General features: G+C 37.5%; 1 protein-coding gene across 4 annotated transcripts; it reads left to right on the plus strand.

The window, feature by feature from the left end:
* Nucleotides 1-1,250: 1,250 nt before the first annotated feature.
* On the plus strand, nt 1,251-25,003 carry MTF2 (metal response element binding transcription factor 2). Of its 4 annotated transcripts, XM_085586464.1 has the most exons (17): nt 1,251-1,465; nt 1,798-1,852; nt 3,265-3,339; nt 10,539-10,737; nt 10,878-10,959; nt 12,169-12,264; nt 12,667-12,767; nt 13,096-13,244; nt 14,446-14,541; nt 15,406-15,474; nt 16,291-16,414; nt 19,236-19,303; nt 19,672-19,842; nt 20,491-20,599; nt 20,760-20,818; nt 20,955-21,059; nt 21,856-25,003. In XM_085586464.1, exons 6-17 carry the CDS (start codon nt 12,189-12,191, stop codon nt 22,211-22,213), a joined length of 1,485 nt encoding a protein of 494 aa, XP_085442590.1. In that variant the 5' UTR covers nt 1,251-1,465; nt 1,798-1,852; nt 3,265-3,339; nt 10,539-10,737; nt 10,878-10,959; nt 12,169-12,188; the 3' UTR covers nt 22,214-25,003. The 4 variants fall into 4 exon arrangements, with proteins under 4 accessions (XP_085442590.1, XP_085442589.1, XP_021381777.1 ...); XM_085586463.1 differs by lacking the exon at nt 3,265-3,339; XM_021526102.3 differs by lacking the exons at nt 1,798-1,852; nt 3,265-3,339.
* Nucleotides 25,004-26,422: the final 1,419 nt, after the last annotated feature.

Consider the following 26,422-nt stretch of genomic DNA (forward strand, 5'->3'; position numbering starts at 1 on the left):
TGTGTTGTCCAAGTCTGTTTTTAGCAGACCATCACAATTCCTGAACAGTATCTAGCTAGTGCATCCAAGGGAAAACTATCCCGTCAAATTTGTATTTAAAACAACTCTGAAAAAAGGAATATATAAATACTACTTTATTCTGACGTAACTAGGAACTGGCCAGACTAAGCTGTACTCCAGTGGTCTGCCCAGGCTTCCCTCCCTGTGCCCTTTTCCAGGGATGACAAACTGCTCCAGTACCTTAGTTTCAGTTGCTTATCCCAAGAGGGAAGATGGCTTTGAGAACTTAGGCTGTTTGAGCAGGAGAGAGACTGGAATCCTAAATTCTCCATCCATTCTTCTGAGTTCAGCCATTCCTGAGTGACACCAGTGGGTGAAATCTGATCCAGGGCCGCTGGCACTCTGGTGTTGCACTGGGCAGAGCTGCACACAGCAAAGGCTGCTACAGGGCTAGGCCAAGCTTTGCAGTGTTTATAAACGTGGCATTGGGCCAATTGCTGTGCTTAACGATGCGGACTATAGACACTAGCCCAATACTGGAGTCTGAACAACCACAAAACACAATGATGGAAAACAAAAAGGTATTTCCAGAACCAGGTAACTGCTGGTGTTGGAAGGGACTTGTGGAGATCATCTAGTTAAATCTCCCTGCCAAGGCAGGGTCACCTAGAGCAGGCAACACAGAAACGTGTCCAGGTGGGTTTTGAATGAACCCAAAGGGAGACTCCATGAGTCCCTGTTCAGCCCGTTCCATTAGCTCAGCTAATACAGCTGCTGCTAACACCTGGAACTGAGGTTCAGCTCATCTCCTAAAATGGCAGCATCCCGATGTCGGCGCAGAGGAGCACACTGTGCATTCTGCAGCCTCCGGTACCGGGGCCGGTCCTGGCCAACCGCCGCGGCAAGAAGGCGGACCCGGGGTCATTCCAGACGGCAGGGCCGCCGCTCCAGGGCGGGATCTTTCCCCGGAGCCCGGCCGGGCGCTCCGCGGGGCCCGGGCCGCGCCGCATCGCCTCAGGTGCGGCGGGAACAATGAGCGCCCGGGCGCAGCGAGCCCGGCGGCGCGCACCGCTCCGCGCGGGCGCGCGCCTCAAATAGTCCCCCTTTGTTCACGGCGGCCGCGGCTCGGCTGCGCCCGTGTCCCTCCGCCGCGGCGCCCCGCGCCCGCCCCCGGCGCTGCCGGCGCAGGCGGGGCCGCCGGGGCGGGGCCGCGGCCCTTTGTGCTCCCAGAATGCACCAGCGCCTCCTCCGCGGGAAACAAAAATGGCGAGGGGCTGCGCTGGGGCCGGGCTGCCCGTGAGGCGGGTCTGACCGTCTCTCGCCGCCTTCCGCCTCGGGTCCGTGCCCGGGGGGCCCGCTGCGCGCGGACCGCCCGGCCGCACCGCGCCGCGCCGCCGGGGGAGGCTCCCGAGCTCGCCGATTTCCCTGTATGAGGCTGTTGGCACCACTGGGGAGACCGAATGAGGTGAGGGATGGGGGGGCGGCCGGGCCCGCGCGGTGGGGGGGGCGCGATCCCCGCAGGCCGGGCCGGCGGTGCCGCATCCCGGCCCCGCCGCATCCCGGCCCCGCGGCGGGGAGCGCGGCCAGGGGCCCGCTCCGGCGGGGAGCCCGAGGCCTGGGAGGGAGGGGGAGGGAGCTCCCGGGCGGCCGCCGGCAGGCGAATGTGAGGGGTCAGTGGTGCTCCTCGGTGACCAAAACAAAGGGAGGGAGGCAGCGGGCCGGTCGGCGGGGCCGGGGGCTGCAGCGGTGAGGTGCCATCAGCCTCGCGCCAGCTGTATTTTCGTCTTCTCCTTCAAGGATATTGTCCGAGTAGGCTGCGTTTGCTCGAGTGCGAAGAGAGCAGCACAAAGAGGTAGTGGTTTTCGTTGGTAACTTTGTGTTTGGGGCTTTTTTGTTTGTTTGGGATTTTCTTCTGTGGCTTTTTCTTTCTTCTTTTTTTTTTTTCTTTTGTTTATTTGAAGTGCCTCGCCTCTTAATTTCAGTGAGGTTTGACGATTTGGATGTGCACAGCAGGTTTTTAGTCCACTTAAATGTAGTAACTGTTGCTGGCTGAAAGGGTATGCAGTAATGCGTTTTCCTTTTTTTTGGTATTGAATTCTGTGGAAAGAATGGGCTGATACCTCTTGTAGTGAAAGAGAACAATATGGTTCTGTGCTGGATGCTCTGAACACTGATATTAGTGTTGAAATACCAAGGGTTGTCGTTCATCCATAGAGGATCAGGGTGCTATTAGAAGTAAAGGGCCTTTATAATTAAATGGAAGATTCTGCCAGGAAAGCAGTGTAGCATTATGGTTGTTTCTGGAATTTGTGATAGGCCTAGCTTATCATAACTTTGAAAGGTCAAATGCAGTAATGGATTATAACATGGCTTTCTCCTGACTTAATGTAAGGGAATGTGATCAATGATATACACTCAAACTGCCAAAAGTATGGGATAATAACAAAAAAGTTTCCCTCTTGTTTTTTTCCTTTTGATCTGTAATCGGGTGGGTAAAAGTTAACCTGGTAATGTTTGTCCTTTTTTTTTGGAGAGCTCAAATTACATTTAATTTGAAAGCATTTGAGATTAAAAGAAGAGGTGAAAATGTTTCATTTCTGTATTATTAGAACACAGGTTAATGAGTTCAGAGCTTTTCATTTAAAGGAGAATAAGGGAAAACAAAGATTGAACATATGAAAGGAAATGCATAATACAGTGAAAATGAGAAGGGTCTTTGCAAGGAGCTACAAGCTGTGAAAAGTAGATCTGTGCTGAGAGTATAATGTAGTAATGTTTTCCACAGTTAACCCTTATTTTGTCAAATACACATGTCTGGCTTCTCAACAACTTGCCTTTTCTGTTCTGGAAAGAATTTAAAATCAGATCTAGACGCTTCTCATATGACTTAATATAGCTAATCAGCAGGGTATATCTATTTTTTTAATAGGTGAAAGAGACATGTATTGGTAGTTAGTATGAAGTTATGTTTGTCCTTCCCTGTACCAGGAGGTCAGGTAAAATTTATGAGAAGAGCAGCTGTAACAAATAAGTTCCAGTTAATTTCCTAGTGGACAGTGGACTTCAGTATTCCCTGGAGATGGATGTGAATTAATGTAGAGGCACTGAAGCATATTTTGTTCTCTTCATGTGAGTTGTAGAGAAGGAAGCTTGGAGATGTGACTAGAAGCCAGTATGAATCTTTGATTAGTTTGTGAATTGAACACATTTGTTGTGTGAGCGGCCACTGGCCTTGCTGCAGAGTTGGTTTCACCTTCTTCACAGGCCTTCCTTGCTGGAAATGGAGGGGAAGTGTGTCTTTGAGCAAAACACAACAGGAGAAGAATTATAAAACCACAGGTATGGCTGGAGAGATAATCTCCATGGAAGAGTGAAATCAAGGTGCTTAACGTTCTTTGAGAGAAGGAGTGCTACTGATGAGAGCATTCCTGATGACTCTGGACATACTTCATTAGCTAAATATCTTCACTTCTGTTTTAGATCTATTTATTTTTTTAATTCTTTGGAATGCTTATGGAGGTAGCTGTTCTTGCAGACTGACCTTAAAGAAGATAACTTATTATTTTGGTCAGCTCTGAAATCCTTTTTCTTTCCCACTTCTCCCAGAGCAAGGTAGCATATTGTCTGTTATTTCTTTCGTTGCTGGGGTGCGTGCTCACACTCCCTTAGGTCTGTTGTTGGAGGTACTGGATTTGGATACTGTAGAAACCCAAAAGGCAGTTGCTGTATTCACAGAGGTGCTGGGGATACAATTAAGTGGAATTTTGGTCGGAAAAGGTGTCTTGTGACCTTGTGACCCGGAACCATTGTTTTCTCCCTGTACCTTCATGTGCAAACACATGATCAACCCCAGACAAATGGCTCTTGCTGTACACAACTGCCCTGCCTTTCTTCCCTACCTACTAAATATGTTGTTCGGTAATGATCTTTTAAACTCTAACCCTTTCACTGTTTATATCAAAGAAATTTAAAACACTTCTAGTTAGTTAAGATTTCTTGAGGGAGAATGTGAGCAAAAATAAAATCAGAAATGACTGTAGTATTATGAGCATGGGAGTACACTTACCCTGGTGACCATCTCTTTTTAACAGTATGCATCAACGTTATTAAGGACAGTAATTTCACAGGGTCAGAGAGCAAAACCACAGTATTCTATCTAGATGCTGTCTAACAAGTTTTGTGTCACAGTCAGTCACTTCCCCTGAGTCCTCTGGCTAAACTTCTTTCTGATATACAGCAGATTCATAGATAGACATAACTGCTAATCAGATTAATAGGCTGCGGGGCCTCACTTAGTTTTTATTACCAGTTTTTTATTTCTTAGAAGAAAAAGTTATTATTTTTGTCACTTAATGTGATGTATATACTTTTGAATGCATGGCTCTATTTTAATAACTCACAAATAAAAATATATTCCCTGATAACTAGAGAGTTCCCTAAAGAATCTAACCAGACAGAAGAATTCAGAGAAAGAAAATCATAGCCAAAATATAAGGCCCTTTGAAAGAATTAAAACCCTCACCAGAGCCCACCATCCTATTGGGATAGTAATGTGTTATGTGAAATCACATTTGATCATCGTGGGTACTGTAGGGTTGACTGGCTAAAGCTGAGAATAAGCAAATTACAATTTCTCATCTTACTGACAAGGAGCAGCTTATACAGAATGGTTACCCTGACATCATTGGTAGGACAAAGCTGTTCTGCCTTAAATGATATTTTAACCTCTATTCATGGTGGATTTATTAAGCTTTGCTGGAGTGGCCTATGAATTGGTTTGCTGCACATTTGAATGAACATGTGAACTTGACTCATGTAGGCCTGTGGGACCAGGCTGCTTTTAAGAGCACCAAGGAAACTATGTGATGTTCTTGTAGGGCTCTTCCTCATTATTACAGGTTGTGAAGAGCAGGGCTAATCCATAATGATTACAGAATTGTACATATTACAGCCATCTTTGGAAAGGGCTTAAGTGTTCAACCCAGAGAACCATGGGCTGGTTAGCTTCACTTGGTCTTTAGGGAAGGCACGAAGTCTTCCTGGAGGATGTTTCTGGATGCATGGAAAGGTGACTGGTAACAGTTGCCAAAAATATAAATCATGGCCTGAACAGCCTGACCATGTTCTGTGTTAAAAATGGCAGGGTTTTTGAACATGGGGAGAACCTCACCCAGCCTCAGTTTCAGCAAGGCTGAAGGGTGAGCTTGAACATGAACTTCATGAAATTCAACAGATAAGAAAGCAAAGTCCTGCATCTGAAGAGGGAACCCCAGGCTATGATTGGCTGGAGGTCAGCTTTGCAAGATTGTCTGGGGGTCTGACAGAAAGCAGAATATCAGCTAACACTGTGTCCTGTGAGCTAAGGCAAGTGGTCTCCTTAATAACAGAAGTAGAAGACTGAGGGGAAATGATTATTTCCTTCTACACAAAAGTCATTGGGCAGCATCTCAGTAGAATGCTGTGTTTTGGTGCTACCACTGCAAGAGACATAAACTAGAAGAGTTTGGTGTAGGGCCACCAGGACAGTCAGGAAGTGCAGCACTTGCCCTGTGAGAGGGGCCTTAGGGAGCCAGGTTCATTCAGCTTCAGGGTGACATAACTTCAGCCTTCCAGCTCCTATGAGAAAATCAGTTTGATGCAATTAGTCTCTTCACAGCAATACATGGCAGGAGGATAAGAGGTGCCTACGCAGAAATAAGAGATTCTGATGGGAAAGGGAACATTCCCCTCCCCAGGGTGGCAGCTCACCAGTGAAACGGGGCGCACAGGGTTTGGCCTCATGTATTTCTTATTCCCCAGTCATTTCTGTCTGCTTTTCTAGACTGAGAGGTGCTTAGAGTCCCCTTGCCCTTCTTTGGTACAGTTGGCTTTTGATTGTGCCAGCATGCAGAATAGTGTAAAGACAAAGAGCTTCAAGTGTATTTTGTAGATGTTGTATGATATGGCACATTGGAAAAGCAATATCTATTTCAGTCTATGAAGTAGAGGATAGACGATGATCTGGATTTGTACTTGATCCTTTGCTTAATAAAAGTTAATGGCAATGTACTAATATAATAGCCTGTCTACATGTAATTGAAAAGTGACTGTTGCAGTAATGTTAGTATTATGAAAAGCAAAGTTTTTTTTTTTTTAATTTGTTACCCTTGAATCAACCTGATCTGAAGTTTGGACCTGGGTTGGGGTGGAGGAAACTAACTTAAGTTTGACTTATCATTCTGTTAATTTTAACTGTCTTCTTGGCCCAGCAGAATCTTCTTATTTGGGGGAGAATCTTTGTTCATGTTTGCCACAGTGAACAGATAATTTTTGGCATGAGGTCTCATAAATAGTGGAGAAGCTGAAAGGAAGAAATGTGGCCAGGATCCAACATTTCTCCAGCTGTTAATGTAGGTACCAGATCCAGGTCATAGGCAATTTTGGGAACATGGCTTTAGCTTGGTTATGTGGAGTTGGGTAAACAAGCTATGATTATTACTCTCAGACAGGATTAATTTCCCTTTTTTGCTGTCTTCTAGCTGTGAGCACTTGTTCTGTACCTGGTTTGTTTAGTCAGCAGATCTCTCTGTGAGGTACTTCAGTATGTTTTAAATATCAGTCAGTGAATTCATATTAAGGGAAAGAAAACTGAACAGGAAGTTAATGGAGAAGCCAGCTTGTTATTCCAGAGTTGCTGGGAAGGAAGCAAGCTGCTGTATTGGATAAGCCATGTGTGAAACTGCCGTGAGTTTTCTGTGTTCTGAGCCCTTGCTACACCTCCACTCCCCTCATTGCATGCAGTGTTAACTTTCCTGTTTTAAGGAGAGAAGAACAGACTGCTGGTTGTTTTACAGCATCTTACAAGTTCTTCATAGTTCAGTTTTCTCCAATAAAGGGTAATAAAGGACTAGTTGGCAACTTCAGACCAAAAGAATTTGCAGTTAATTAGCAGTAACATCATACTTCCATAATCTGAAGTTATTCTCTCCAGTTGTCATAAGATCTTTCACTATATTTTCCTTTCCTGTGGGATACCACATTTCCAGTTTTGAGATGGGTCCTAAACTCTGTGGGCTGTCTTAGTAGAATGCTCTGTGTGTGATTTCTCTCTGAATTACCTTCTGATAAATCTTTGAAGTAATCATCCCTTCACTGTGATTTGTAATTATTAGGAATAAATGAGCTATTTGTCCCACTTTGAGTTTTGTCAGTGGATTAAAATTTTCTCTTAATGTTCTTTTGGACACTGTGTTGTTAAAACTTAGTTTTTGGAAGCATTAGAGATACTATCTGATAGGGTAGCTATCATCTGTTACTGTTGCAGCATTTATGAATAGGGCAGCTCTTCTTGAAAAGTTTCCTGAAATTGTATAGATTGTTAGTGAACCTGACTAGCTCAGGTCATGCAGTCTGGCAGTGCCACATGAGGGGGTTTGTGTCCCAAGTTGCTTGTTTGCATTTATTCAGTTGTGCTTACAAACGGTTCTGTTAAACAGATCAGTGAACTGAGATGGCTGGGAAAAAAAACCCAAAGCAACCACCCGTCAAGGAAATTTTTCTTAACAGAAGTTTTTTCACAGCAGTTGTTGAGACTGAAGAAGTACAGGAGTTTGAATGATCTTAAGAAAAAGACACTTGGAAACAAGAATGCTCAGTCTTTTTAATCCTCCAGCCTCTTCACATCTTTTTCCCCCAGCTTTTCCACTTCTTCCTTCTGTAGAATAGCTGTAGAGGTAGAGGAGTAGAGGTTCCAAATGTAAACCAAAATTTCCTAACTGCTGATCAAGAGGTTAGAGTTACAAGTGAGTCAAAACTAGCAAATCTAATTTTGAAAAATACAATGCTAGGCATAGTAACTGCTTATGGTTCATAAATCAGACTGATGTAGGTAGCTGACTTTGGGAGGGAGTTTGTCATTCCTGTAGGCAATGACTATTAATCTTCTGCTTCTGCAACATATTATAAACTAATTTATTAAGCAGATGAATAGAAGGTATCCATCTGTCTGTCTTACTTGAGAATATCTGTGGCCATAGTCTAGACTCCAGGTGAAAATCAGTAAGCATTTTCAGTGTTTTATGGCATCAACTTCTCAAGAAAAGTGCATTTCTATTTTCAAACATATATCAGTGTGCAGACACATTTTACTGACTGCCACCACTAACTTCTGAAAGATTTTATGTACTTTTTAAAGTACTTTTTTTGGTTTTGTATTTTGAGTGCTAGAATAAGAATACAGCACAACATAATTAACATTGAGTAATAGATGTAAAGCCATACATACTGTATGACATACAGTGTAGCTTGGTTGTGAAAGTTAAGTGAGATAACGTATATCTTTATATTGTAGAAGATTTTTTTGGAAAACAGTGCATCTGATGGACATTGTGCAATTATAAGTTCTTGGAGAGAAATGTTTAAGATGGTGGGGAAGTTGTTATTTCAAGGTTACTAAGTTTGTTGGTAACCATATTATATGTTAGGAAGATGCTATGAAGCTAAGCAAAACTGGAAAGCAAGTTGCTGGAAAATGTGGAACCTTCTTGCTTGCCAATTTTAAAATTCAGTTTGCATTTGAACTTCCAACAAAAGTTCTATTTTAATGGTAAATGTGACTTTTTGGCATTCCACTACAACAGAGCTGTGACAAGACAGATTGGCAAGTTAGTAACATTTTATGCATGTAGCTTTTACACTACATTTCTTGTGCAGTGATTCTGGAAGATAATTCAGAGACACCTACTTTAAGTAACTTGTGTCCTGTTCATTAAAGTCAATTTGTTAAAGGAGTTGACTTCCTACTTAATCGCAGTCAAAAACATTGAGGGAATGTTTCCCTGGAGAGGAACTTCCTATCCATGTGGCAAGCAACTGTTAAGTTACTGTTAGCCTATTGTAATAACTAACCCTATTTTCAGTGTCTGAGATAAACCATGAACTGCCACAGCAGGAGCTGCTTCATGAGCTGTTTTAGTTGTCACTTCAGCACTGCCATCACTCACAAAGAGAGCAGTGTGGACAATGGGGAAGTGTCTGGTTTATTGGCTCACATCTTTGCTGGGTATCAAGCGTCAGGGTCTGAAGCTGCTATTGTGTATTTAAGTTGTTGTATAAGTGAATGTATAGATTTGTTTAAGTGTTTTGTGCTGGAGTGCATATGATGCATTTTTTTTTTGTTGTGCTTCAGTGGTGTTGTGAGACAAACTTTTGTACTTAAAAGAATGCTTTTAAATAGTTTTTTTAAATAAAGAAAGCTCACAGTTGTTTTTAAAGTGACAGTGTGTACTGTTTATGGTAAATGGATTTGTGTCTTTGTGACAAGATCTTTGACACATATTTTCAAGTACTGGACAAGAAGAGTAAACATTCCTGCCTTGTAGCAGGAATAGCTTCCTATTTCTAGGCTAGCCTAGCTAGGCTAACCTAGCTTTTTCTAGGGTCTTAAGCCCCAGAAAAAAATTGGGAAGAAAGTCTTTGAACCTCTCTAAGAGTAGTTCTGTCAAACCAGTTGTAAACCAGATGTTAGTACTGAGAAAGCTGTAAAGTAAGTGTCCTGGGCTGCCAGGCTTTTACTATGTTATAGTAAACCTATTTTGAATGGTACATGTATCCTGTCTCATTTATCAGAAGTTAGAGTAGAGCTGAGGAGAAGTAGCAGTAAATCAGCTTTTGTGGAAGAAGCGGCAGTATTGGTAAGATTCTTTATTTAGGAAATCTGACTGGGTGGTGGGTGACATTGTTACTTGCACCATGAAGATTGAAGATGGCAAATGACAGTTTAATTTTCTGATGCAGTGATGAAGGATGTCAGATGAAGTGATAAGGTGTCAGCTGTGAAACAAGCCAAAGGATTTTTTTGTTTCTCTGGTCTTCCTTACTCATTCATCTGAATATTTTTGTGTTTGGGATTAAGCAGGACTCAACTTGGTATCCCAGTTGTGCATTGAGGGTGCCAGAGGCCCATTATAGCTTCTCTTACTATCATGTCATTGTTAAATGTCACATTGATTATAAATATGCTTGAAGCAGCTGATTTTCTTGTGCCTAACCTTCTTGGTTTAAACTGTTTAATATGATATTTTAAGCCCTTACATTTCCAGTTTTATTATCGTATTGTGAGTAGTAAATTCTTTGGAGAGATGATTCCTTTCTCTTTGAAGCTTAGAGCAACTTCAACAAGTATCTGTATAGAAATTCTCAAACTATATGGGACACTAATTGATTCACTGCTTTTGTCAGTGCTTTGAGATTAATTCAAATGTTTCTGGTGCTGATAATATATCTTGAGTGAGGTGAAACTGCTCTTCAATCGACTGTATCCTGTTTAATTCCCTGATCCTAACTGTGTTTGCATCCCCATCCTCATTTACATTAGTTGATTTCCTAGAACACTTCTTTTGTAAACTTGTTCCTTTCAGATTTTGTACACTTGCATGGTAGCAGGGGCAGTGCTACCAAAGGTGCGTAAAGTTAGAAAAGCAGGTCTTTTGTGACCTGGAGTTGGTCGTGTTCCTTTAACCCAGCTCTGGTTCCCTCTCCTCTTGCTTGCCTTCCTGTAGAGACTCCGCAGCGGTGGGAAATTCACTGGTCCATAAGCGGTCTCCTTTACGTCGCAGCCATAAGAGCTCAGCGTCTCTGGCCAAGCTGTCGGTACATGATGGACAGAAAGCCAAAAAGCCACTTTGTAAATTTGAGGAAGGTCAGGATGTCCTAGCTAGATGGTCAGATGGCTTGTTTTATCTTGGAACTATCAAAAAGGTAATCACATTTTTTAACTTCACTGGAGTCTTATAGTGTTGTTGAAAATTGCAATGTTATTGTCTCACTTATGTAGTATTAAATACATTCTTCTGTTTGGTGTTTTTACTCATGGCTTCCACTGTATTTCTGTCTTTCAGATAAACAAACTGAAACAGAACTGCTTCATTATATTTGAAGACAGTTCCAAGTCCTGGGTTCTCTGGAAGGACATACAAACAGGCAAGAACTTCCATGAAGTAGTCATTGTTTGGTATCCTATTTATTTAGACTAGTGTTATCTGTTAAAAAAGATTATTATATTATTTTATTCTAAAGAGTGATATAATTTCATGTGAACCAGGATCAAAAATGAAACAAGTAAGAAAAAAAATATTTTCAAACAACTGTAATTGAAGTTACTGTTTTGTTTTGGGTGTTTGCTTGTTTGTTTTCACATGCATGAGGTGGAGAAGGCTTCTAAAAATAATCACATTTGAGTTTGTTTGGGTGGAGGTGGATTATATTCTCTGCCTTAACAGAAAATTCCGGGCTCTAATTTACACCAAGTTTATATTCTTTGTACTGTTTACAGTTGAAACTACATAATATGGAAAGAAACTAAAGCTTGGTGAATCTTATGTTTGAACAGAGTTTTGACACTTAAAAGGGGCACTCTAACTGTTGCACGTAAGAAACCATTACAGGTTTTGGAGTATTCATGTGATATAAAGAAATGTGTAGTTATCAAGTGAGGCACCTATTGTATAATACCTGATTGGTTTTCAGACATTTTGATAGTAGTTAATGTTTTTATAAACTAATGCTAATGAGGCATGGATGATCATTTCTTCTGAAAATCAGTTAAAATTTTTTCACTGTACAAACTCAATGGAAATCTGCTCTGGCTCTTGTTGATTCTTGATGTTTAAGCTAAACACTGAGTACTTAAAGGAAAAGCTTTGTATTTGTAATAGCAAAAAATCAACTGTTTTATTTCTTGGTGCTTGCAAAAAAATGTTCTGCTGTTTTGAGTTTATAATCTCTGATTTATTTATCCTAACCATCAGAATTTAATAAATGAGTATGAGAAAATTTCAAGTTGATGCTCCTTATAGGTCCCTTCCAACTTGGATAGTATTTATTTTTAGGTATTTTTAGCCTAAATTTGCATTCCTTATTCAGTTACTGAATTTTTATTGTTGATGTTGAGGAACCATGGACTGCATAGTCAGTAGGCAATATAAAGCCTATAAATATCTGATAGCTTATCATAAGTGATATAATAATTTATAACACAGTCTGTTATATTATTAAGAAGTTTGTCACTGTAACAATGTGCTTCTACAATGCATGTATCTGTAAATGAAATTATGAAGAAGGCTATACATGAGGTAACTATTTCAACTGCAGATATAATCTGAAAAAAATCACAATCTCATCTTTGTCTAGGAGCCACTGAGAGTGGGGAAATGGTCTGTACAATATGTCAGGAAGAGTATTCAGAAGCACCAAATGAAATGGTTATATGTGATAAATGTGGGCAAGGTAACGAGATTTTTTTTCTATTTACTGCATTTTAAAAGATGTTTTGATTTGTTTCACAAAGGAGGATATTTGCCCAGCTCTGACTGACTGCTCAACTGATCTTAAATTTTGTAGCCCTTAGTGGCTATTAACAGCTCAGTGAAAGATGATAATCCATGTTAAAGTGACTAACACCTGTTCTGTAAGTCAAGATTATTTTTTCTACTAAGAAAATTTAAAAGACCATTTTGAATGTGTTACCAATCGTTTTGTTCAGGTTTTTGGCACTTAATGATATAAGGTAATGCAGCTATAAGATAGTGCCTTATAGTTGCATTAAGTTATGTGCTTTTGGTAACATAGTTAATTCTGTGTAAGCTTTTGTCATTTTAATAACAGTTTGGCTGATCATTTTTCATACAGGTTACCATCAGCTGTGTCACACACCAAATATTGATTCCAGCGTGATTGAATCGGATGATAAGTGGCTCTGTCGACAGTGTGTCTTTGCAACAACAACAAAGGTGGGTTTCTAGAAAAAATGTTAATACATTTCATATTGCATGCATCTTTGCTTTTGAAATTTAAAGCATAAAAAGATAGGGCATTTTTCTCAGTGATCTTTTTTATCTTTGATCTGAATTAAAATTTCATATGTTGAGAAGTAATGCTATTTTTAGAAATTGATAATGTTACACTTTTAAACAAATGTGCTAGTATTAAAACATAAAGACACCTGAAAATATTTGACTTGAAAGTGATGAAAACTTTTCTACAATCAAATGAAAAGCTTTGAAAGTTTCAGAAATACATTACTGTTTTTTGTAAATGAATGTATCTGTTTTGGCCCAGAGAGGTGGTGCGCTTAAGAAAGGACCAAATGCTAAAGCACTGCAAGTCATGAAACAAACATTACCATATAATGCAACAGACCTTGAGTGGGATGCAGGTCATAAAACCAATGTCCAGCAGTGTTACTGCTATTGTGGAGGACCTGGAGAGTAAGTAAATGCATAATATATAAGAGCTTTTCTCTACTGCAGCTACAAACTTGGACTCTTTTTCTTCTAGATTTCCTTGTGAATTTGTTAGTTTTTGTTTCTGTTGCGTGTGCAAATCAGACATGGCATGCAAAGCGGGATTTTGAATTCTCTATACATTTTAAAATGTCTCACAGTGGGAAATATATTATTAATTTCTTCTCCCATAAAATATTTTTGTTTTAGTTTTGTCATATGACCATCATAGATCATCACAGTACATTCTGTAATGAGCAAGACATTTTTGTGTTGCTATTGTGGATGTGCTGAGTTTGGATGGAGTTGTTTGTTGATGATCTTGCAGTTCTAGGCAGAATTTTTCTGAAGTTAACTCAGCTCTGTCTTAAGTATAAATGTACCTAGAGATTAGTTTATTAAATTCTGTTGAAATAGACAGGTGTCAGATTCTACCATAATGTCATATCCTGGTTTTCAGTGACTGATGGGGGAAAGATTTTGTTTTTCCTCTTATGGCATTACAGAGTCCTCTGCTGGTTCTTTTTTACAAGAACAGCAAGAAGAGGACTTCTTAAGCAGCGTACAGATGAGTACTCTGGTGTCTGCATGAATGAGTGAAAGAATAAGATAGCTGGAGATTTGAGGTCAAGGAAGTAAATAGTCCCACAAAAAAGCCAAGTTTTTGAGGGTACACACAAAGGACAGAGCTCTGGTTTGAGACTTGAACAAACATGGTTACAGTTTTGCATGGTTACTTTTCTCAAGGGAGAAGCTGAAAAAGGAAAAGGTGTAAACTATGAGGTTTCTTTTGAGGATTCAAGTAGTTGGACCCCAGAACACATTTTGTGACTCAATGCAGTTGTGTTGTGCTTTAGAAAATAACAAGGCTAATCTAGTATGTCAGAAGGAGCTTGTATAGAGTTCCTGAGTTCTTACTGAGAATTAAAAGGTGGATGTCAGAGTAAATTAAATAGGTTTTTTTCTTAACTTAATTCTTTCACTAGGCTATCTTTTATTATTCCTGTCAGTATTTTCTAATAATTCATTATGGACCTAAATGTTACTGAATTATCCGTAGAGGTGACTGTTTTATAAACTGTGCAAATCAGTTTGGGTCAAAAGATCCCTTCCTATTTAAATATAATGAAGAAACAATTTTCAGTAACTTTTTAAACACATCTTGTGTCTCTTTCTGTTGTTGAAGCTGGTATCTAAAGATGTTGCAGTGCTGCAAATGTAAACAGTGGTTTCATGAGGCTTGTGTGCAGTGCCTCCAAAAGCCAATGCTTTTTGGTGACAGGTAAGAAAATTAAGCTGTATGTTCTTGGTTGTATTTATTTAAAATGTGAGGGAAGTCTCACATATGAGCTTTTATTAGGGCATCCATAACACAACAGTATTTTTCCAAAAGGGGTTGAGTTTTGAGTAGAAGTTTATACACAAGACAGCCTGTGTTTGGGTGCCAGAAAATGCAGTATTTCATCTCAGCTGAACAGAATGCAGTTGTGGGTGGTGGAGAGGTGACCAGTGGAGAGTTGGATTGCAGCTGTTACAGCCTTTACTTTGTGTGGAAATCCTTTATGCAATAGGTGCTCTACATCCTCTGCTCATGTGTGAGGAATTGGGACAAAAAGAAATGAAAAAGACTGCTGGTCTGTGCTTTTATTTTAAGAGGAACTTGGAGCATTTGCAGCAGATGAAAGAGAATCAAAGAGCATTTAATTCATTATTTATTAAAATTTTATGTGGGAGTTTTTCTCGAATGTTTATATGAAGGAACTTAGTTAAGACCCAGGAATGTATGGGTCCTTAAAATGCATATTTACACTGGTGCACAGGTTTTTGCATTTGAGAGATTGTGCTGGGGACATTACAGAGCATCCTCACTGATACAGTCACAGTTTGAGGGACTTTCTCAGGCAGAATGAAACAGTGGTAGCAGGATGGAATCAAAGTACCTTTTATCTGGCTCAGTAGGTACCAGCACAGAGTATAGAAGTTGCTAAAGTAAGACAAAGAATAAAGGGACTCACAAATACTATATGACTGTGTCTGTAGCTTGATTAACTTTCATTTTTTTCATGATCTGGGTTTTACAACCCTGTGTGTGTATGGACACCCGCTGCCCAGACACGTGTACATATGCATATGTGTGTATTTTTAGGTTTTACACGTTCATTTGCTCAGTTTGCAGTTCTGGACCAGAATACCTCAAACGTTTACCCTTGAGATGGTAAGTATGAATTTAAAAAAAAGGGTGAGTTGGATACATGCTTTGCTTTTCCTTTTGGTGTTCTGGTTCCCCTTGCTAAAAAGGAAATCTACTTGTTAGCTTGAGCTGTTTTCCCAGTTGTTCTTGCTGTGTGTATCATCAGGGATAAATTTATTTCAAAGTTTGTCTTTAAGGGTAGAGATATATTGTGATTGCATGCTCTTGGGATTCAATCCTGGGATCATTCCGTGAAGTAACAAGCAACTACTCACTTGTTGAGTATATGAAGATTGAGATATCTTAAGTGATTTTTGCAGGTTTAGGATCTCGCTGTATTATCTAACCCAAACCTAGTGAGTACTAGAGCACACAACCTGATAAATTTTATAATAGTTTGCTTGAATAGACTTAATGGAATTAGTCTGTGATAGAAATTATATCTAATTTAATGCATATATTCCTAGTGCTAACAAATACATGGTGGAAATTACCTTATTAAATGTTAATTCACCAAAATATTTGCATGAGTTCAAAACTGATACATTCAAGTATGTAAGCAGACTTGCTTCCATATCCCATGGTCCAGACCAGTTTAGGAGTTTTAAAAAAAAATACGACAATGACATGAGGCAGAAATGAAAATGAGATGCAAAACAGAAGGAATCACTTGAAGAGAAATTGCAGGAGGCTTCATAGTGTTGTCTGGATTGTCTTAAGTTGGGCTTTGTGTTCTTCCATCTATATAAAACTAATATCTTCTCTACTGAATTGTTTCAAAGGAAAGCAATTGGAAGAAAAATACTTGTTTTCTCTGTTTTTTTTATTCAAATATTCTAGGGTAGATATAGCACATCTATGCCTTTACAACCTAAGTGTTATTCATAAAAAGAAATATTTTGATTCGGAGCTTGAACTTATGGCCTACATTAATGAAAACTGGGATAGATTGCATCCTGGTGAGGTGAGTAAGTAGAATACCCTTTCTTGTTTCTAAATTACAGTGAATACGTATGTCCTGAAAGTTGACAACCTATGAACTGTTTTACTCTGGGTGTTAAATCCTTTAGCATCTTAAAATTTGGTAATCCCAAATAATTTTTTATTTACTTGCAGAAACAGAATGCCTTTTAAGTGGTGGCTATTTTTCTAAACTGTAAAATTTCTTCAAGTTATCTATGCAACTAATCACTTGCATGGGGACTTTCTATTAGAAATCCATTTACTCAAGTAGATTGACTTCATATTTAACTAAGAGGAACATGTTGATCTTTGTTTCTGTGTTTGAGGTTAGATGCAAAAATTTATGACTTAAGTTCAAAGTGGCATACTGCTAGTAGAGTAAGTACTCCTTTTTTGTGCATGAAAATAGGGTTTTGAAGGTTTTTTAATACATGGCATATAATGCATTGAAATTTTCTAAATATCAATGCATCCTACTTTTATGCTTCAGTAAATTCATACAACTGTAGTCCATTTTTATTAGCACACACAATTTGAGAACCAAGTGTAATGTTCTTGGTTTAAATAAGTAACTATTTTTCATAAATAATGGAAAATAGTCTAAACATGTATATTTTAAACTATCAGTGTCAATAGTTTGATAGAAAGTTAAGCAAACACTAAAACAATACTAAAAAGTAGTCATGAATACATACCTAGTTTACTTTGATATGTATGGCATCTTTTACCTAAGTCATATAAAATCAATAAGTCTGTCATATCAAGTCTTGAGCTTTGAATGAAAAAAAAGGTCACACTAAATGTAACTCTCACACAATTTTTTCAACAGAATGAATCTTTTAACTATCTTACTGTATAGTTTAATAAGTATGCAAGCTGTATTTAATTTTGAATTTTGTTTTTCATAATATTGAGGGAAATGTGGACGAAAATTGTTTGTTCATTTGACATAATCCTTATATTTAACATAATATTGTGTTGACTGGCTGGTCAGAGCAGGATGAGGGGGGTGGAGCTGTCCTTGAAGCACATAAGCCATTTTGAAGAAGTTGAAAGACTACACTCCTCCCTGTGCTCTTCCCTTTTCTGCTTCCAATCCATCCATGCTCATGTAGAAGAACATGTAATTAAAGGCGAGGGAGGAAAGGGCAGATCCAAAATAAGTACACTCACTTCTTTAATTAGTATTTTCAATTCTTTAATATTTCTACACATTTGTGGGAACTACCAATATGAAGTCTGAATGCTACATTTTTAAAGGGCTGATTTTGAATAAATTCCTACAAGATGTATTGGAGGAATTTCAATACTTTATTTTGAACAGATTTTAAATGTCTTTCATGAAGTTGATAAAAATCAGCTTGAAAAATCTATTTGGCTTCAGTTAATTAGGGAAACAATGGAAAGAGAAATTTGTCACAGAAATAATTGACATGTACAGTATAATGATTCTAGGGGTTTTGGGATCTCTTTAAATTGCCATTGTTAAAAATGACGTTTTGGTTTCCTTCTCTATCTATTTATACTTGCATAAGAGGAAAAGGGTTTTAGCTGTAGGTAAGACAGTAGTAAATGGTGGAGTTATCAGAACTCCTAAGCCAGTAATTTTTAACATGCTGTTATTTAGAAAGCAATAAATATGTGGCTATTTTCCGTAGTTTAATGTTGCAAGACCTCTAGATAGCAATGGATTGGATGGAACGCATATGGTGAAGTTTGAAAAGAAGTTGTTACTTTCTTTGGCTAAAACCACTTGGACACCTCCATTAGTTTTGGTAGTCAGGTAGATCAGTCATGCCCAAAATCATGTTAAAAGGTTGGGGTTTATGAGTATATTTACTCACTTATGTTAGCTGTTAGCACATTGAATTTTTTGGCTATTTCTCTGTCTTGTTTGGGGAGAATTGTATTTAGAAATTATCTGATCCTGAGTTTTTTGTTGGCTTTCTTTGAGCTGCAAATGTTGTACAGTCGTTGGTTTAAATTCATATTAGTTTATAAACTGCTGTCAGCTCTGTAATTCGAGACAAATTTACAAATTTTGACATGGCAACTGGAAAAATGGTAGTTCTGCTGCAATTGAAACACAGATAAATATAAATGTAAACAATCTAATTTTACATTCTAGTACATAAATGTTGTGTCTATGTGATAGTCATACCATCATACTTGTTATGCTTTCTTTATAATTCTGCAATTTTTCAGAGAGATGATTTCATGTTTTGAAAGCTTGACAGGGACGAGTTACTTCAGGCTTTGGTGATAGGAGGGAGGTTAGACTGGGTCTTAGCTAAAGGGTCATGAAAATAGATCTACTGGTTTGGGTTTTTTTTTTTTTAATTCTAATAACTTTTCTGGGAGTTTTCCTTTCTTTTTTGTATCAAGCTGAGTAGTATTAAAAATGTGAATTGGTTCCTATGGCAGGATTTTGCCATAATGATCATAAATAAGTAGGTTCTTTTGTCTATATAGTTATCCACTGCAATCTCAATTAATTTAGGAGTACATACAGAAGATTTTTTGTTAGGAGTCTCGGGAGAGCAATCTAGTGTTACGTTCCCTCATTATACTAAATGATTTTAAGATATTTTTCTTGTCCTTCTTAAAAGTGAAACTCATTCTATGTCCTGGGCTCGATCCTGGCATTAATTCTGTGGATGTAAATCACAAAATGTATGAGATTATGGTTAATATGCAGCCACAGCTAATATTTTGTTAATGTACTTCACATTCAAATCTATAGTTACAATGACTAAGAGTAACTGGAATCTTTGTATTACTAAAGAATTTGAGGGGTTAAATGATTTCTTAATACTTTACAGCTGGCAGACACACCAAAATCTGAAAGATATGAGCATGTCCTGGAGGCATTAAATGATTACAAGACTATGTAAGTTATTGGTATTTTTTGTTTTAAATGTTGTTTGCCTATTTAATCTGATTTAGATTACAGTCTTCAGTCTGTGATAATCACTCTGGCTGAAGATAGCATTTTAAGTTTTAAATAATTCTATTTCAAACTATAAGACTGCATAGCTATTTTGATTGTGACCCAGTCCAAGAGAATTGTTTTAACTTCCATCCTCCTTCCACTTCACATTCTGTTTTTGAGAAGGACGATTGTGATGGGGTAAAGAGGGGAGTAAAGTAGCATTTAAATGAATATTCTCTTTGCATAATTTTGTTTTGCTTGTACCCTGCTATTTTAAAAGTTGTGTTACCTGGGATCAGAATTTTAACAAATAATTTCACATCTAGGTTTATGTCTGGGAAAGAAATAAAGAAAAAGAAGCATTTGTTTGGCTTGAGAATTCGAGTCCCTCCTGTGCCACCGAATGCTGCTTTAAAGGCTGATAAAGAACCAGAAGGAACTTCACATGAGTTCAAAATTAAAGGCAGAAAGTCATCTAAACCAATCCCTGATGTGAGGTAAAATAACCCAGTCATTCCAGCTGTATTGTCGTTAATTTGGGCTATTTAGGGTATCTTTTGGTGCCAACAAAAAAGACCTTTTCTTTGTAGAATGCTTTTTAAAAAAAATACTTGTGAAGGCATATTATTTCTGAGAAAAAGGTCTTAGAACAAATGTACTTAACTTTCTATTAGGATTCTTCTAAAAAATCAACATGAAATTTAGCATTAAGAACAATAGAAAATATCCCAACTTTTTTGGTGTTATTTGGGAAACAAAACCTTTTGCCTTACTGGATCTCTTAAGCAATAATCTAACTAGAATTCTCAATAGGAAGTATGTTGTGAAACAGTAACTTGTGTTGGTGAATGTGCCATCTTTTTCAGCAAGTGTAGTCATATCAATAAATAATATTTAACACTTGTTCATTCCTCTTCAACATTTGGGAATCAGTAATATCCCTAGAAATACATTGAATCTGTCATGTTATTATAAAGACAAAACCATGTTGGTTTGTACCTGCGAATTTTGATTTGCCAGAATTACCTAATTTAATGCAATGTCTTAGAAATAAACATCTAATTTTATATTTATTGCCAAGGAAAACATGTATTAAATGAAAATTATCAGCAGTAATACAGAATAAAATACAAATTTTCTTCTAGGGAATTAAGTAATGGTATAGAAAGAAAGGGGAAAAAAAAATCAGTAGGTCGTCCACCTGGTCCCTATACAAGAAAAATGATTCACAAAACTCCAGAGTCATCTTCTCTGGTAAGGATATTTCTTCCCCCTTCCTTCCTTCCTTCCTTCTAACTGCATCGTAAATGTTGAAGAAAAACATAACAAGTTAATATGAATTTATATTCCCCCAACTTGCTCTCAAAAGCAATTAAAAAATTTAAGTTGAAGTACTGTTTTTTTCCACCCTTAGGATAATGAACCAGTTCCAGTGATAGAGAACCCAGCCTTGGAATTACCCTGCACTGTTGGGTAAATTAAAAACAAAAATCCCTCCCATAAAACATTGTAACACCATGTAATTTATTTGTTTGCTACTGAAATGTCAGCTCAGTTTTTAATAGAAGATTATTTTTTTACATGGCAAACCTGTTGTCTTGCAAAACAGGAAATCTGATGGAACTGCACATTCATCCAATACCTCAGATGTGGAATCCACAGGTGCTGCCAGTATGAAAGAAACTACCTCATCTAACATTTCCAGACATTATAGGTAACTACTCAGTTACTCAATCTGCTATAAAGATCAAGATTTGTAGTGTATTAATTATAATAAATTTTTCTCAGAATAGAGCTCTAGGTAGCATGGGGAGAAAGAAAGAAATAGGACGAGTAAAAATTTGTCTTCAATTGTTCTGTTTGCATCTCAGGATTTTCTGGTGTCACTAACCATTGTTTTTGATGTAAAATATGTGGCTAAGTGACATTTACTGTAAAGAATTAAACTGTGTAAACATTTGCTAAGCTTAGTGTTCTACTAGTGGTCACAAAAGAACTGATGTACTCTGAATTAATTTTAGCAGCTTTTGTTTTTGTAGGTTTGTGTGTTCATGTTATAAAATACTAAGTATGCTGTGATTTTCTACAGTCAATAGAGCATGAAAAAATTCTGGCATAGAGTTTATAAATAAATTATTGACTGTAGTCAACCTTCCTGTAAGCAAAAACTTTCCCTCTCTCAAGTTCGCCAAATAGAAATTTCTCTTTTATTGATGTACATGGATTTTACTATTTTGTCTCCCCTTTCTGGTTCATGCTACTGAGTGCTTTCATGAATAATTTTGGTGTGCATTATTGATATAAATAGTCAGTTTTCAAAGAGCTCATGTTTAATTTAGAGTTCTGAAATTATTGCTAACTGTGTCATACTTACAGTTAGTTAGCTATCTGTAGGCAATAAGTACTTCTGAAGTGGAAAAGAACAAAGTTACTACATGAGTGGCATGGAAATAACAGATGATACAGCATACAATTCCCTTGGAGTTAATGCTGTGGGGTTTTATTTTCAGTAGTTTATCTGACTCGAGAAAAAGGACTCGTACAGGAAGAACTTGGCCTGCTGCAATACCACATTTGAGGAGGAGAGGCCGCTTTCCACGAAAAGCACTCCAGACTCAAAATTCAGAAATTGTAAAAGATGATGAGAGCAAGGAAGATTACCAGTATGATGAACTCAATACAGAGATACTTAACAACTTAGCAGATCAGGAGTTACAGCTCAATCATCTGAAGAACTCCATCACTAGTTATTTTGGTGCAGCAGGTAGGATAGCTTGTGGGGAAAAATACCGTGTGTTGGCTCGTCGGGTGACACTTGATGGAAAGGTGCAGTATCTTGTGGAGTGGGAAGGAGCAACTGCATCCTGACTGTAGGACTGAACATTATGTTCACTGCACTGTCATCTGTAAGTACAGTTCATAATGCAGAGCCACGAGAGAAATGGTCTTTAATTGTGCTTCTAAAAAAAACAAAAACAAAAAACAAAACCAGTTTAGCCTTAACATGTAATTGTTATCATTACAGCTCTTGTGATAAAGACTTATCTTTTTAAAATCTGATCTGAGACTTAAATTTTTTAATCTGAACATTGTTAGATTGTTTTAGCTTGGGATATTTTTGGGTTACAATTGCTTAAAAATGTGCATGGTGTTTAAAAAAAGACGATGTTTTCTAGAGAACATTCCATGGATACAGTTATTGTGATTTAGAGAAAATACTATGTAGATAGCACAAATATTTGAAAAATCTTGGTTTGTTTTCTTACCCAAATGTTTGCAGAAATGTATTTCTATTTCAATACTTTCTAGATTTCATAAGTGCAGTGTATATAATGCCTACTGAAGACTGTAAAATACTGAAGTTTTCTTTCAAACAAAGTGTAAAAAAAAAAAAGAAAAAATATATTGAGCCTGTAAATTGCTCTGTGACCAGACTTCATTGTCTTCTTAATATATTCTCTGTGTGTGTGTGTGTGCACGTGTGTGCGTATATACAGAGGTGTATATGCACACACACACCTGGGCGTGTATATAGATGTGTGATTGTGACCTATGCAATACAAATTATGGGATCGGTCTGCTTCTGAGAATCCCATAATTCTTTTTTCAGGAATAGTTGCCAGTATTTACACAACAGCATTTCTTCTCAGGCTTATTGGGTGCTGTTGCTTTTTATGTACTAAGGAAAAGTGTCCAACCAGTGCAGCATGTTCTGGCAGTGGGTGCAGTCATTGATGTTCATGTGCTCTACATTTCATTATTTTTCCATTTGAATTAACTGGTAAAAAATAATGCAGGATCTGAAGGTTTTGAAATTAATTCTATGGAAAATAACAATTTGAAAGCTCTTGTGGCACTCTGATTGTAAATTTCATGTCCCAGTTATAAAATAAGTTGACAGGAGTCGTGCAGGATTTCTACATACCTGTAGAACAGTCATATTTTGATAAATGTAGTATGAACGAAGTGTGTTATTGCACAGGGTCAACAAATGTTGCCATTTGAAGTAACGTTACTGATTTTATTACAATATTACCTCTTTTGTGTTTATAAAATGTACCAAGTTTTAAATTGGTAAGATTATTTTACTTGTTAAAAAAGTCAAAAAATCTCTTGCCAGTATTAGATATTTCTTCTTTGTCTGCTACTTTTGAGGGGGTTTTAGCCAAAGAGTAAACAGAAGAATATTTTTACTTTGGTGGTTATTCACTGTACTGTATAAGGTTAGTTTTCGTACATGGTTACAGTTTGCCACCAAAATAAAATTGTGTAACATTAGCAAATGACAGAGTGGTTTAAATGTACTGCCTGAGTTAGTACTTATTTATTCCATTACTTGGTTATTTGACTTTTTCTGCTCATCTTGAACATCTTGAAAAGGTGACATTTTTTCCATTTTTTTTGGGTTTTTTTTTTTTTTTTGGTCACCTAATAGCCAAAGGAAGCAGAGAAAGCTTTTTATCCTGTGTTTGGCTTATGGCTTGCTGGGTTATATTAGCTTTATAAAAATGCTAATTAAAAACTCCCACTTCTGTTTACCTTCACTAAAATGTGTGGGTTTTTTCCTCACACCCTCAGCTATTTAATGTTGCCTTGCCTATAGCTGCAATATTTTGATAACACAGCAACTTCATGTTAATTTTTGAATGTTTATATCTTGAGATAATGCAAAATGTAAAGCCTTTGTAACCTTACTCACACCATCTGTATTTGTCTTCGTTTCACTTTATCCACGTCCTTTAATTCTAACTGAACACCAGCAGTATTTTTCATAAAGATTCATTTAATGATAAATATTGGAATGTACTTGGGGACTTAAATGGGGGAGGTGTGGGGAGAAAATACTTGTCAAACTTCAGCTGTCCACAGACCTAAGTATTGTGAATGTTGTTTTCATTTTATTATGGTGGTTGACTTAACTCTGATGTTCAGTTTGTATTTTTGGAATTGCTTTTCTCTTAGAATTAAAAGACCAACATTAAATGTGTGTATTTTTTGAGAGAGAAGAATGAGTTTTGATTCTGTACTCTTGAAGCACATACTTGGTGGCATCGTCCCATCCATCATTTCCCAATTTCTAGCTTTCCTGTTCCTGTCCTGGAGACACTTGCCCTGCACATAGACACTAACTGGTGTTCCAGCTACGGTTGAGGGATGCTTTGTTACAAGGTGTCATGTACTGGAAAATGCTGCAATAGTGCTGCTGAAGATAGAGCTAGAGTAGTAATTAAAGCACACCTACAAATGCCTTTCTCATTTTATGTGAATTTCATTGTATGTAGTAGTGGTGTGTCTAAAGGCAAAAGACAAATGTTGCTGTATGTAATGATTTCATTTTGGTATAACTCGATCATTGTATGTACGCATGTGTGTAAATATATGTAATTCAGTCTTGTTGTGGTCACTGATTTAGAACCATTTCTATGTGTATATTTAATATTTTTCCATTATGTTTTATTTGTATTACAGTAGTATTTAGATAGAAGTCTCTCGTGACAATTCTAAAACTATAGGTATCACATGAACAAGACAGCAAAGAAATAATGGCACAATGGTCAGAATTGTAAAATATGCATCATAGCAAACTATTTGTTAAATCATTGTTCTCAACAAAACTTCAACAGCAATTTTAAATAAAACTGGTTTTTCTATGCATAACGCATTTTGAGTGAGATTACGAAGGAATTTTGAAAAATCTTTAAGCATGATACATGAACTGAAGGTCAGTATTTTAATTTAACATGAAGACAAATATATTAAAAAAGCCTTTAGAGGTGAAGACAAGCACTTTATTGTCTAGGGGGTGGGGAGATAATTTAATAAACAGAAAAATTGTTTGTCTTTGGAACAGCCTACTAAAGTGATCTTTAGTGTTATATTTTAAAAGGAAATTGGTGAATTGAGATGGAACCTACCAAGACTGACGATGGAACAATAGTCAGAGCAGAGTGATAAGGATAAACTGGACAGAAGCATCAGTTCTGTGCACAGAGGGAAGAGGAAGACTCTTGCAAATGCTACACTGGTAATATGTTCAGGCACATCTCTAGTTGCCTCACATCTGTCTGAATGAAAAATAACACTCCAGTTAAGGGCATGATGGAAGAAAATTACGTTCTGTAGAAATGGAGAAAAGGGTTTAGGAAACATCGAAACATTGGTCAATGTTGAACTTAAACTGATAGAGTATCAGATCTATTGATATCCTAGTTTAGTTATAAAAACGTTAATGCAGGAGTTAAACTTTGGAGTTGCCAATGTTTGTAGAAAAGTTTGCTGGGTTTTTTTGTATGGTTTTTTTGGTGTTTTTTTGTTGGTTTTTTTTTTGTTTGTTTTGTTTTGCTTTATTTTTTTAAATTGGATCATCTATAGGTGAGGTGTGGTGAAATGGAAGACACAGGAAAAGTCTCCTTTGGAGTCACTGAAGGAAGTTGGACGGGGAAACAACAGTCTTTTAGCAAAGGTAGTGCAGGACAATAGAAAGACAAGCAAAAGAAAATTACCAGTACAAGCTGTGCACAATCTGAGAATGAGCTTAACATTTGATACTTTTGCTGTCTTTCAATTTTGCCATTCAGCAACAATGAAACAAGATTTTGTATTGTCTTGGTGTTTTAGTGTTTTACATTTTTGAATCCCTTAATGTTCTCAGCTAGCCCATCTCTGCTGTTTTTTAAATCAGGTTTGTACACATTTCAGCATTGAGATCCATATACCATAATATCAACAGTTTTTCTGGTTTTCATTAGTACCAAAATGCTTTCCAGCAGATACTAATTTTTCAAATACAGCTGTAGTTCATACCATTCTTTTTGTATGATCTTTGTTCTAATCTGTTTACTGATACTATTTCATCAGTGTGTGTTTTTCTTGTTCTAATTTATGTTTCCAGCTTCTCAATTTGACATTATTTGGTTTGCTTCCCATTGTTACCTACTTAGTGTTTGGCACTGATTGACTTCCATGTGGTTTTGGTTTCCTAGTCTTCTGCTATTTAATGTTCAGCACAGTACCTTCCAAACCTGACATCTGCAGTTTTACTCTTAACAAGCTCATTTACTTAAAAACCTGTTTTAA

This window comes from Lonchura striata, chromosome 8, assembly GCF_050655825.1.
Source record: "Lonchura striata isolate lonStrDom1 chromosome 8, ASM5065582v1, whole genome shotgun sequence".
In the NCBI taxonomy this organism is placed as follows: domain Eukaryota; kingdom Metazoa; phylum Chordata; class Aves; order Passeriformes; family Estrildidae; genus Lonchura; species Lonchura striata.

Excerpts from the sequence above, each read along its gene's own strand:
- MTF2 (XM_021526102.3), top strand. Across the intron at positions 14,542-15,405 it reads CCAATGCTTTTTGGTGACAG|GTTTTACACGTTCATTTGCT; the intron begins GTAAGAAAATTA and ends GTGTATTTTTAG. Across the intron at positions 20,819-20,954 it reads GAATTACCCTGCACTGTTGG|GAAATCTGATGGAACTGCAC; the intron begins GTAAATTAAAAA and ends CTTGCAAAACAG.